Source organism: Hippichthys cyanospilos, chromosome 7 (assembly GCF_059441005.1).
Source record: "Hippichthys cyanospilos isolate Australia breed blue-spotted pipefish chromosome 7, RoL_Hcya_1.0, whole genome shotgun sequence".
In the NCBI taxonomy this organism is placed as follows: Eukaryota; Metazoa; Chordata; class Actinopteri; order Syngnathiformes; family Syngnathidae; genus Hippichthys; species Hippichthys cyanospilos.
The window spans coordinates 17,084,313-17,097,991 of record NC_142375.1 but is presented as its reverse complement, the minus strand read 5'-3'; the positions used below and the strand labels follow the sequence as shown (position 1 = coordinate 17,097,991).

Here is a 13,679-nt window from a genome sequence, read left to right as displayed (position 1 = left end):
ATCAGCGCAATGTGCGTGCACGCTAAATAGCTTGATGCCGCCTAAGAGTCCGACGCGCTCCAGAACGTCACGCCGCGCGATTCCCCTTCCAACTCTCTCATCTCCCCTTCTCCTCCTCCTCTTCTTCCTCTATCGTCTCCGTCGCCCTGCCTCTCTGCTCTCGCCCTCCTCTTTCTCCGCATTGCCACCCACCCTTGTGTCATTCCTATTCCACCCACACTGTTGTGGTGTGAGAGGCATGCACATACACACTAATCAGATGCAGAACGCCAGGCACGGCTGAGGAGGAGGAGAGGAGGAGGAGGAGGAGGAGGAGACCCCCCCCCCCCCCCCCCCTACACACACACACACAACACCACTATCATAACCCCATACACATATATGCTCAGCTCCGAGTGAATGCCTCACCCTCAGTGCCCTCGTCTGTCATCTCATTAGTATGCCCCGTGCACAAGTGACATTCGTGACAGAGAGGAAAAGGAGGGGGAATTTGATGCACTGAGTTTGATCCTTCTCGAAGGACCAAGAGATCAGATGAAATAGTGGAGAGGACAGCTCACCAAATTGGTTACGGGTAAAATGTACAGTGTCATCTGTACGGAAGCGCTCAGACGTAGGTGCATTCCACAGCATGCCTTGACACACACTGGTGATACACACTCACAAGCCCACTTACAAGCCCGCCCTAGGATGAGCCCTGAGGGGGGGAAAGTGGGCGCAGCACCAATTCGCTCTGGGGGAAAGTCGCTTTTATTTTTAATCAGGACCCCCATCGATTAATCAAATCACCAAGATTTTTTTTTTACTGTTGAAAGTAAAACACAGATTTTGTGAAGGAGCTGTGAAAAAGATTCGCAGCAGAACATACAGTACCAGTCAAAAGTTTGGAAACACCTTAACATTCAAATGGTCTCAAACACATTAACAAGTCAAGAAATTCTAGCTATTAATGAACAATACTGATTATTAGTAGTCATAAAAGCCAATAACCAATATTTGGAGCAGGTTGTCACACAGTCAAAATGAAAATATTAGTGGCAAAATAATCCTAGTTATAATAATAATCATCATCATGTTATTATATTACAATACAACAAACAATTTGTACAAATTAAGTCTGCACGATTATGGCCAGAATAATACTCATGATTATTTTGGTCAGTTTTGAAATCACAATTATTAATCACAATTATTCATCATGTTTGCTAAAACATGTCTATTTATTGCCTTTTTTTTAAATGAGCAGTGTATAAACACTGCTTCAAGGCTTGATGCTTTCAAATAATAAAAATAATAATAAATGAAAACAAATAAATGATCATTAAAACAAAATCACCCAAGACATGGCAAAAACTTGGCGCACAGGGCAATACAGCTAACTTACTTGCTGAGTGCAAACCAATGAAAAAAAACATGAACATAATTTACTTGTAGGCAAATTTTAATCAATTAGCAGGCAAAATGTCATTTTCGCTCATTTCGAACCAAATTTATTCTTTCTTTTTTATAATCGGATTTGGGTCTCAATTGATAGCTAGCTCTGTACGTATATATTGGGAATCCGGTGACAAACTCGACATCATTTCACTCTGGTAAATAATATATTAGGGTGAGAAAAGAATAGGCTTTTGTCATGCAAACATGTGGGAAACATTGCCCCCTGGTGGCAAGATTACATAGTACTTGATTTGACATGTACAATAGCTGGCTTTTTAAATGTTAATATCAGCAAGGATCATCTTAATTAATTAATTAGGCAGATAGATAGATAGATAGATAGATAGATAGATAGATAGATAGATAGATAGATAGATAGATAGATAGATAGATAGATAGATAGATAGATTTTAGAGAATAAAATAAGATGGAAGCAAAAATAAAGTGCTTCTGTCGAATGAAAAAGGTAGAACACGAAATTGCAATACCAAATGTACAAATACAGAAAAAAGTGCAGGTTGCACAAAACTGTGTTAAAGGCACAAAACATCAGAAAATACCCCCCCCCCCCCCCCCCCCCCGTCCAAGAGACAGGCAGCATTTGTCCTCGATATAGGGTAGCTTCAGGCGCAAGTCATGCCTGCATCACGCAAAAAGAAAAAAAAAACACCACTTACATAAATATTTACAGATTATAGATGATGAAGTGGTAGTAGTTCATGCAGCTGCTAAAGGGGTGCCATACGCATGTTGTTAAAACACGCAGTCGCCATGGACATGTGACGAGTTTTCAATACCAGTCATCGTGGGATTGGCCCTTTTTCTTTTTGCCACACAAACATTTTGAAACAAATTTTGCCAAACAAATGCCACACGTGTAGCTTTTTCTTTCTTTTATCTTTTTTTTTGCTGTCAAAGGTATATATATATTCTTTTTTTGTCAGTCTCATTGTTCAGCTCAGTAAATATTCACAGAGAGGTAGTTGGGATCCGCTACTCTAGACTAGAGAAACTCATTCCTGAAGTAAATGTTTATATTGATCAACAACTTTGAGAGTTGCTACTTTTTTTTCCTTAGAAAAAAAAATTGTTCTTTTTACCCACTTAAGCATTTCACAAAGTAGTTACATCTTCATAATACCTTCCGGAACATTAATATGATTTATCACTGTGTTTGAGTGGAACCAGAGAACCATAAATACAGTATTGACTAGGCGTAATGGCAATATATCACGATTTTGATAGTCAAACTTATTTAAACCGTCTAAATCTGTCATAACAGGTACGTTTTTTTTCCCGCATCATCTGCCTTGTAATTGTAGTAGTGCAGTGGGAGCCTCTTCTCTCATTGTGACATACTCGAGTCTTCTTTGGCTGCAGAAGCCAATCACGTCTACTTCCTGGTTTGTCGACTTCATCACCACTGTAAGTTAGAGACTACAGCTAACTACCTTGGAAATCGTAACTAATATGTCTATGTTTTTTTCACGTAGTGCGATATTGCTTGAAGTTGGACGCGAGCAGTTTATCGAGCTTAAGGGTGGTATGCAAAGAAGACGAACCGATCGAAGTATTTCCCTCGTCCAAACAAACGAAGTAAACGAGAAGGTTGAAGGGATTGCAGTGAGCCCATTCGGAGAAAGAGAGACTGACAGCTAGTTATTTCAAAATGTATTTCAAAATTAAAATTAAAGAGGGTAAATCCAGTGAAATCAATAAAATTGTATTCCAATGTAAAAATATTCCCCAAGAGGACTTCTGGCACCCAACAAATACTTCATCTCTGTGTTTGTGCATGACAGAGAGTTCCTTCATGTTGTTTTCTGCAGCAACTCAAGAAGTGAACAACTTAACAGGTTGTGGAGGAAATATTAGCAATCAGCCTTGCAATCAGCCAATTGTGTGCATTGTAGGGCACTTAAATTTGTGCATTCAGCCCTTAAATTGTCCTTTTTTTGCCCTTCCATTGCTGAGACCTGCCGGTAAACAGCTTATACAGCAGGGAACAATTGGACCCACAATCACCTTGCCAATTTTGTGTTCAGCTATTAAGGACCACTCAAGAATTGTTTGGGTGAGGCGGTGGCCTTTCAAATGATTAATTCCATTTGATGCACGAAAATAGCAACTCTGAAGCACTTCTTCAAATAATATCGGGATCATTTATTGCGAGTCAGTTTAATGCGCTCATTGGTTACATCTGCACACAAAAAAAAAACCCCGAACTGCATTAAAAATTATGACTTTGCAAGGAAAATCATGTTCATTTTGACTGATATTGCCTAAGAGGTATTCCTCACCATGTTCAGAGGTATTTTTGTGATTAAGGATTGCGATTATAGCGATTACTATTGAAACTTTTTAATATATACTTTCTGATCAATTATTCCATCAATTGGTCAAGTAATTGAACGCCCCATATAAAGCCCCTCCCACAAAATGTAAAAAATAAAAATTCCGGTATATTCTGTCTGTGTATGTGAAGCGCTTTTACAAAACCAGGCTTATGTTGGTGAAAATGAAAATTGAGATATTGTTATATTCCCATTTGACACAAAATGACATTACAAATGATATATAATACATAGAAAAAAAATAAAGATACAACGCTTTGAATGTTGAAAGTTGAAATCCCTAATTTTGAGGAAAAAAAAGCACATATGTGCTTGATTGCCCTCTATTGCTTAATTCAAACACATAAAACTGAGCCACTATAGACAGTTTGTAGTAACCTATTATATTCTTGGATAACAGAGCCCTATTTTCAGCGTTATGTTGTAATGAAGCCAGACAATGCTTCAAAATAAAACGTGAGATGTTGAGTAATGTATGAAGCCAACTCCATTGGTACCTTTTTATTTTGAAGTTTCTCGTGACCATTTTTTAGTGTTTATATGGGTTACAACTTAGTCCAAAATTGAAAAAAAAAAAAATCAAGTGCATCAAAGTGCCTGAAACTGAAAAAAAAGAAATGATGATTTTTTATTTTTTTATTTTATTTTATTGCAATTAAACCACATAACAAAAACAGCCTTTTCCCTGGGGTCATCCGCGCACACCCTGGCATCACCTCGCACCCCGCCCCCAGGAGTGCCCACCCCGCTATTTGAGAAGCATTGCTCTAATGGAACACGACTTCATTCACGTCATTCTTTTTTAATTATTTTTTTTATTTTAATTGAACACCTGTGATATTCCCTGTTTTTCATAGGAGAGTCTTTCTCCCTTCATCTGCACAAGAGGTTCATATCGAAAACGGTGGCACGAACATGGTGGATATTTTTAGTCAATCCGTTTTTAAAGTCAACTTAGCCGGCTTTTTCTCCAGCTTTAAATGAAACGGTGTGTAGCTGGATCGCAACACAATGTTTATCATAGTGCCAAACAAGCCATCTACCATTAAAACTGTTAGTTTCAATCAATCCCTGTGCATTCTGTGCAAGTGCATATAAAACTTAGACCACTGAGGTGAGGTACTTGTGATATTGGTGGTTCTGAGAGAAGAAATGCAAAAGAAAGATGACAAGAGAATCCTCCCGATCCCAAGCGCCAACATGGTGAACAAACAAACACTGCTTGTGTGATTGAAAACTATCTTTCTGCTACAGCAGTTGCTGTCTGTCCAAACAGACTGTTTCAATTTCCAAGCTGAAAGAGGCTTGATAGAACTATTGAATGTTCTGAGGACGTCCAATGTAAAGTTGAGCCAACAGAGTGAAGGTTTGACATGAGCAACTGCTGATGAAAAGAGCAGAAATATAACATTGCACTGATGTGTTTCAGACAGCGATTCGCTATCTATGCACATGCATGGTATGTCTGTGTGTGTACGTATCTGCATGTGTGTGTGTGTGCCTGTGTGTATATTTGCACAGCCTATATGCACTTTTGTGTTGCAGCCATTCTAAAGACCAGCTTGTGCTGATCAGACCTCATCACGAGTGCCAGATATGTTTGCGCTACCCCACTCCGAAGCACAAACACACACAGGCACACACCACCACAAACACACTCCTATGGTCAACAGAAACACAAAGCTGCCTCTGTGTGTGGACATTATTGCATGAGCACAAAGAGAAAAAGGCCTAATGACCGGAAGAAAATGGTAAGAGAACGAGGAAGACAGGGGCAGAGAAAAGAATACTGAAAATAATGATAATATAATCCTAATGTGGTATACTGTACAGAAATAGTAGGAATAAAACAATGATGCCTTCTAAGACAAATAAATACCAGATCACAGGGACAATATTGTCATTGGAATGCCAATTAACACAAATGGAATACCAGTGTAAACATCCTATGAAATTCTACGATGGAAACCGACCATGGAAAAGTAAAAATTCCTCAGCCACTTAACAGCGGAAATATTCCACTTTCCTCTGATCTCTATCTGAGGAGGACAGACAAGCATAACTGTTGTTGTAAATTATGCTCAGCTTCATCTCATTCCCCAGCAGACACCGATCCAGCTAAAGAGTGGTCATGATCTTTACCTCGGTTTGACTGCAATGTGTACTATGTGTAATATAACACTGTTAATTAACATATTAATAATAGTTTATTTTCCTTTTTGACAAATATCAGTGTTGCCCTATTTAAAAAAGCTGATGGCTGATAATACATTAATTTAAATTGGTGTTAACTTCAGGTAACTATTGATTCATTGGGAACACCGCAGTTTATATTTTTATTTTTGGTTGAACTGAAAATAAAGATCTGTAAAATTTTAACTATTTATTTTTTTTATTTTTTATTTTCATAGAAAAATACGGGGTGTCATTTACTTGTTTACATTTTCATTTAACATTTTTAGACAGCAGTGTTCAAAATGCTCGAGACGAAACCAGCATTATGACTGAGTGGGCATGGGGCTACTACAGTGCATTATTTTCATTATTGTGAATTATATTGACTTATCGCCAGTGTAATTTTTCACCTGTGAAAGTGACAACTACAGTGATTATTTGACCTAATGTACTTCCAGATGATCGATCTTGTAGCATCATCTCTTTTATTTCCAGCTTGTCGGCTGAAAAATTACATTACATATATCCGATTAAAACAAAATCAAGGCACATAACATTTTGTAAACTCAAGACTATAACTAGATTTAGCATTACATTTTCAATGTTACATTTAATTTGCTCTTAAGTTGAAAAGAAAGCTGTACTGTATCATGGCCTTGAATAGCATGAAATTTGATGTGCTGAAACCTACAGGAACCCCGATAATTCTCACATGCTTGCTTAAGTGTCTTCACATACCCCGATTGGAGAACCGCTGGTATAAAAGGTCACTGAGATCTCGACCACCCATCGAAAGGATAGTGGCACTGGCGCAAACTTTTTTTGTTCGGCGTAATGCTGAGATACTAAGTTGCTTGGGTGACCAAATTGGTCTCAATCTAGACAAGAGCCCTATGCCAGCGGAGAGCAACTGAAATTGTGCATTAAGCAAGAACGCAAGAGAAATCCATTTCATTCACTTTTACACAATGCCCCAACTTCTCTGAAGTTTGCAACCAAAAATGATCAACAAGTTTGTTTCTTGAAGCAACGCAGTTTACATGAGTAGTTCCAAAGTTAAAAAGTAACTGCCAAACCCTGCATGATCTACATCCCTCTGTATACTGTAACTATCCTATAATCAGAACGTGTATAGTACACAATGTCTCGCTATACGATGGCTTGTCCACAACTGTGTCTATGTTGCCATGGTAATAAGAGAAAAGGGCTTGAGGTGTCATGTGATGATGCGCATGAGCTGCTATTATTAGAAAGAGCTGGTGCACGTGTGGCTCAAATGTGATGATAACACTCAGACGAGGCTCGAGTGTTGCAATACCACGCGCCACTTGTCTGCAGATGAGAGAGGGGGAGAGAGAGAGCGAGAGAGAGAGACTGAGGGAGTAACTGAGTGGGTAAGTGTGTGCGAGACAGAGTATGAGAGAGTGCAAAAGCAATTATGAGCTCCTACCTCCAGATCATCCAGCGAACGGGCCAGGCTGAGACGTTTGGAACGTCCGAAGGAACGTCTGGCTGACGAGCGCTGGGGGAGCGGAGGGAAACCCATTGTCAAACCTCGGAAGCGACCACCCTGAGGGGAAAAAAAACCTTAAGTAAATAAAACAAGTTTCACATCATTCGGGTGGGGATAACAATGAATGTTTGGGAAGCAAAGCGGAGTCTTTGTTTTGTTTATTTACTCATTCTTGAACAAAAAAGTTGAATATAAAAAGCAAGAACTACATGGAAGAAAAAGCAACAAATATGGATTGTGATTTCACACATTAGTTGTCTTTGTTCCAAAAAAAACTAATGTGTGTCATCTGCAAATAATATTGGACACAAAGTATTTGATAATGCAGCAAGCTCTCTCATTACCACCAGAAACAATAATGGCCCTAAAAAAGATCCCAGTGGTACACCCTCATATGTGTCTCAGACAAAAAACCACTATGGGACTCTATGCACCCCTTGTAAGGCCTCACTTCGAACTCTATAGCAAAGATGAACAAATTAGCACAGTAGTTGATAGTAATTTCAGTTTCTGCAGTAGTAATGCTTAAAGGTCACATTGATTAAAGCATGTGTTGAATTACTACCGGAAGTGTGCGTACAGACATAAGGTGAAAATGTCATGGACACAAAAATATTCAGCCTACCTATAAAATTGTGCACACAGTCAGCCAACATCAACGCAGACATTTTACAATCCATCTGGAAATGTGTGCAGCGAGGGCTCCTTCTACTCATCCTTATTGTACTTCAAAATGGGTACTGGCGCATCTTCGAGAGGTAAATTAGCCAATCTAGGCCATCAAGGCCATCAAGGCCAATTGCTTTTGCATTTCAAATTTTCCATAGTGCATCTTTTGCATTCTACTTGCTAACTCTTGTAATTTGGTTCTTCACAACAATCAGCCTGTGCAAATTGGACTACAACCCATCAAGTGCCTGTTGTGATATCAGTTTTTATGCAGTTGCTATGATCCAAAAACAAAATCTTGATTTTCCCCAGTCATTATGGACATTTATGATTTAATTAGATTTTAATCGAAGTGATAAAGCCAACGAGTGTTATAACATGAAGAAAAATATTCTGATGGCAATAATGTGCCGCTGGCTCCCACCGATGATCTTGGCATAGACAAGGTTGGGACAAGTAGTCAAGAACAGTGAGGAAAAATTATTCAAACCTACGCACTCAAATATGGATCTGTAGCAAATGATTATCGTCTCGAACTGGGGGTGGGTTCTTGCAAATGTCAATTCACCGGCTGCAAAACAGTCAAGTGTCATCTATTGTTCCGAATTCGCATGACTTGAATTTTTATGACTTTGCTCTGGAGGCAAGTCCATTTAGACAAGCGGTTTCCCCTTGTTTCTCCCACTGAAATGTTAAATTCCACATTAGGCACAGGCATGTGCAGTGCTGTGTTACTGCATGCACGACCAGTTGGATTCGAGTCAAACGGTAAACCACACATTCACAAACATTGGAAGACACTTACTGAATGATCCGGCTGATTAAATTGCTTCGTGGCTTTCATTTTTATACTCTTGACTTAATAAAGTTTGCGCAGGGTGTGCCCTGTACAATCAATTTCAGCTGGACAGAGATGGTTTTTCACAATACAGTAGATATTGCACGGAGAGACAGATAGATGGATTTACTACCGCTGTAGCAAACCATTACCTGGAGTGAGAACCAAAAAGTGGTCAGCTGTTCCATTTAGTCATAAACTGTGCATGAGATTAGTCATTGGGTCATCAGGATTTATTGTTCGAAGCCATCAAACGATGATGTAACCCATAAACCAAACAGAAGTCTTTCGTTGCCTTCACATTTTCAACAAACATTCTTAATGTCGTGCGTTTGTTTGTGCTTGGGGAACTGAAAAACTGAAGTGTCCTTTTGTAAATATTATTCGGCTGACTTGCCCATAGAGCATGAAAGAGTGCGCTCAATAGACACCTGCCAATTAATTGAACCCCCGCCTGACAAATGAATCAATAAACACCAAGATGCGACTAACAGTAGTGTAATTAGTAACAGGATTACACAGCATGCCAGTGAATACGATAAACACTCGGTTCCCTATTTCTGTAAATATATCCGTTTAGTCATCTCTGTTAACTGGTTTAGTGCCAGGCATTATCAGGAAAGGAAACCTGTAGAGGGCCATATTTAGCTGTATTCGGCATTTTCACTTGTCTTTCAAGTACAACAGAATATTGTGTGCTATATCTTTAAATATGGGTGGTATCATATGAAAGATTGATTTCCATTTCTTACTTTCCATGTAGGTAATACAGTATCTGTGTTGTAATTGTGGAAACACTGCCATCCAATGGCCACAGTTATCACTACAGTGCTCAATTGCCTTTATTAGGTAAGCATTAGTCAAGGGTGTCAGCTACTCGCCATAAAAAACACATCTGACGAAAATTTAATTATTTATTATTGTATTTTAAAAGATAAGAATTTTCGTCTATGGCACTGATAGAGTTAACCCTGGGGGAGTAGTTTGATTATTTTGGGATCATTTTCTTCCACATCATTCTCACAGTAATTTAGCCAATGGGTGGCACACTCCTGATCGTGTGATCACTATAATAAGTGGTCATGCCATTTTGGAATTTGACATTTTGTCACCATCTGGGTGAACTTTCAGCTCCCTAGTGCTTTCTTCCAATGCTTTCCCTTTGCGGTGAAATGCCTTCGATGTGAAGATCAAAGGGTTGGACAGAATATTGCACAAGAATTTAAGATAGCAAGTTGTTTTGTTTTGGGGCTAGCAGTTTGTCAGTTAAACTCAAAACACAAGGACTAATTTGTTGAACTAATGTGTACCTAACAATGTCAAATAACTTCTCTTATTATTATAATATCACTATTATTGTGTAATGGTGGACAACTGGAGCACAGCCGCCTCACAGTTCAGAGCTCGAGCGTTCAAATCTGGGCTCTGGACATTCTTTGTGGCGTTCGAATGTTCCCCCTGTGCCTAAGCGGGTTTTCCCTGGGTACTCCAGTTTCCTCCCACAATCCCACAAGCATGCATGGCAGGTTAATTGAAGACTCAAAATACTCTGTAGGTGTGAATGTTAGTGTGAAATATCTATCAGTGGATGGGAATTGGCTGGCAAACACTTCAGGGTATACCCTAGCTTGCCCAATTTTGTTTTCTGAACTGATTAGTTTGTGCACTGATACCTAAAAGATGCGGTGTGAAATGAAGTCTAAAAGACATACATCGTACGATAGTTAAGACTGTAATACTGCCAATAGCAGCTTTAAAATGGATGCATAATAAAGACAAGGAAGCAGTGCCATCATGTGGAATTGCAAAGCAAATCACAACCAGTTGGGAGTTATTTAAACGGCTCTGAAAAACACACACACACACACACACACACACAAAAAGTCCAAACTAAGATTACTGAATAGTAATAGCACACAACCACCATTACAACTTGCGCAAAGCATTCACGACAACACAAGGCTCAAAAGTTGTATGTCTCCACTTTTCACATGACGGATACTGAACTAAAAAAAAAAAAAGTTCACATCCACCTTCCTGTAACTGTCAGGACCTCTTATGTCCATCAGGCCTTCAAACACTTCCTCTGATTGTGGCCTGGAGTCCCTGGGACCAGGAAGAGGCAACATTCTGGTTAAATACATAGGAAGTATACACCTACAGATATGTCGAAATCATGAAAAAAAAGAGCTTGCCACAAAAATAAATGATATCATTACAGAACAATACGTTTTTTATGTGCCACCACATTAGATATAATTTAAGGTTAGGGATATTCAATACTACTTTTGTCCCTCAAAACTAATACCAGTCTTCAATTCAGTGTACTCACTTTTTGAGATAGTCACCAATACCAAATACTGATCAACCCACTAGTACTTTTGATACATAAAGTTTTGACAAAAAAGACAATGACAAACAATGTTAAAGAGCTATGTATCGTTTTTGTCTTTGGAATTTCATCAAAATAAGGCAATTTATCTATTCTAATTTATACTTAAATTTGAAACCTTGAAAAGTGGGCAACTGATACTAGTATCAGAAGCAGACATGAGTAACAATACTTTTCATAGGCCTGGTGTTGGCCTGATACTGATAAATGGAAATGGTACTTCCCATAAAACATTATGCATGTGTGAACTAAATGGTAGGTAAGTGTTTATCGACCTTTAATGGTGATCGCTAATGCACATTGTAATTGCTAACCAGTTAGCATAATCAAACATTGTTGGTGTCTTAAAATTCATATGTATAGAAGATAATAAATAATGAGTAGTTACAGGGATATCCACTCCAACTTGTGTTCAACCTTAGTAGGTTATATTAAAAAAAAAAAAAAAAAAAACTCATTAAACTTTAGTGGATCATTTAAAAAAATGGTTGAAGGGGGAGGGGGGCATTACTCAATTATTCAGTGGAACAATTGATAGGATAAGTGATTTGACAAAGATATAATAGTGACAGCCTTAGCCTAATTGTGGATGTTATATCCGAGACGAGTCTGAATCTCTCTGCGGTTGGACTCATTAGTGTGTGAAACAGGTGGTTTTCAGGTCAAGACATACGTCTGACTGGTGCATAATGTATGATCTGATACTGGAGCAGTGGGATGAATAACTTATCAATCTAAATGATGGGCAGAGGGCCAGGTTGTCCACTCGCAGTACCCAATTTCGTTCAAGGATGTTTGGTGGGGGTCCGCACGGCTCAGGAAACTTTCACACGGATGAAAAGTTTCACATGTCAGTGAGAGAAGTATTTCAGTCAAAAAGAGCGTTAAAAAAGGAGGCTTTCAGACAGAAGGAGTGATGGGGAGCATTGGCATGAACGCAGATAGATTTACAACTTCAATAAAGTACACTTGGACAGACTCGAGCCGAGTAAATTTCCACAGCAGCTCTATGCGATGGAGGGGGCTACCTGCTGTCAAGGTTTCTCATTGCGTAGCTAGTTTTAGCATAACTCCTCCAGAATCCATCATGTTGTGGAAAGACACAGAACGCACTCAGTTGACGGATCGAAGAATAAACGGGACGGTACCCAACGACGGTTCGTTTTTACCTTTTTCTCTGCGTCTTTGGCCCCAGAGCGTTTCTTGTTGCTGAAGCTCCGCTCTCTGTCTCCGGAACCAAACAGCTTCTTGGCCCATTCATCTTTCAGCCGCTGGGTGTGGGTCTGGGCATGTAAAGCCGGCGGGGGCTGGCTTCCTCCAGGTGGCGGCAGGTGGTCCGCGGGGACCAACGGGGCCCGGTAACGGTCGGCGGGGATCTTGTTCATGGGTGGAGGCAGGGTGCTGCAATTAGCTGACGACCACCCGTCGGTGGATTCGGCGTACGACTCCTGGTCGCTGCTCAAGCCGTGGAGGTGGTGCTGCTGCTGGTGCCAGTCTCTCAGCACGTGGACTGGCAGCCAACGCTGAGGCTCCACCCCTCCTCCGGGGCCTCTTTTGTCCCCGCCTCCGACAGCTCCTCCCCACTTCCCCTGGGAGTAGTGATGCGGGTGGACCCCTCGAGCGTGTCTGGCTGCTACGTCGGCGTGCGCCAGCGGGAGGGGGTGAGGGAGGTCGGCCAGGTATGCCTCATGGCGGTAGTGGCTATTTCTTATAGCGGGCGGAGGGGGAGGCGGGTGAGAGGCGGCGGCTCCGAGGGTGGGGCTCCAAGCCTGCTGGGAGGAAGGCGGGCTGTCCCAGTGGCGCGGCCCGGAGACGTGGTTGTGGTTAAGAGGCCCTCCCAGGTCAACCAAGAGCACTCTGTTGCTCTTCTCTTCAGGTAAAAAGTTTCCAATCCCGCTATCGCTGTTACTGCTGGTGCTGTGGTTCTGCTGGGCATCGTTATCCGGATCGTGAAAGGCTCTGGCCCGGACGCCCTCGATGTTGTCCCCCATGTCCCGATAAAGGACGGACACAAAGTGGAGGAGAGACTGAGAAGTGGGTGGGAATTCCAGGCAGCCTCCCGTGTCTGGGTCAGGGGTACATTCAAAGCCAAACCTCCTGGCCACTCCCAAATGCACCTGAAGAAAGGAAAGAACAACATGAGATACAGTTGATGTCATACTAGAGGAGTCAACCAGGAGTCAACACACCATTAATTAGGAGAGTTTACGTCTTGAAATGCTAAATTCTTTGTTCAACTAATTAATAACAGGGGTGTCGGATTAATAGATTAATTGTGATTTATTAATTGTAGTCATCATT

General features: G+C 40.6%; 1 protein-coding gene across 2 annotated transcripts in view; it reads right to left on the bottom strand.

Annotated features, from left to right (window-relative positions):
• The window catches only part of rgs12b (regulator of G protein signaling 12b), a 52,417-nt gene that overhangs the window by 35,292 nt on the left and 3,446 nt on the right, over window positions 1–13,679 (bottom strand). For both annotated transcript variants that reach the window (XM_088420029.1, XM_088420030.1), the window contains exons 3-4: window positions 12,548–13,495; window positions 7,417–7,536 (exon numbers count right to left, since the gene is read on the bottom strand). In XM_088420029.1, coding sequence (XP_088276155.1) covers window positions 7,417–7,536; window positions 12,548–13,495 — 1,068 coding nt within the window. The remainder of the gene's footprint in view (window positions 1–7,416; window positions 7,537–12,547; window positions 13,496–13,679) is intronic.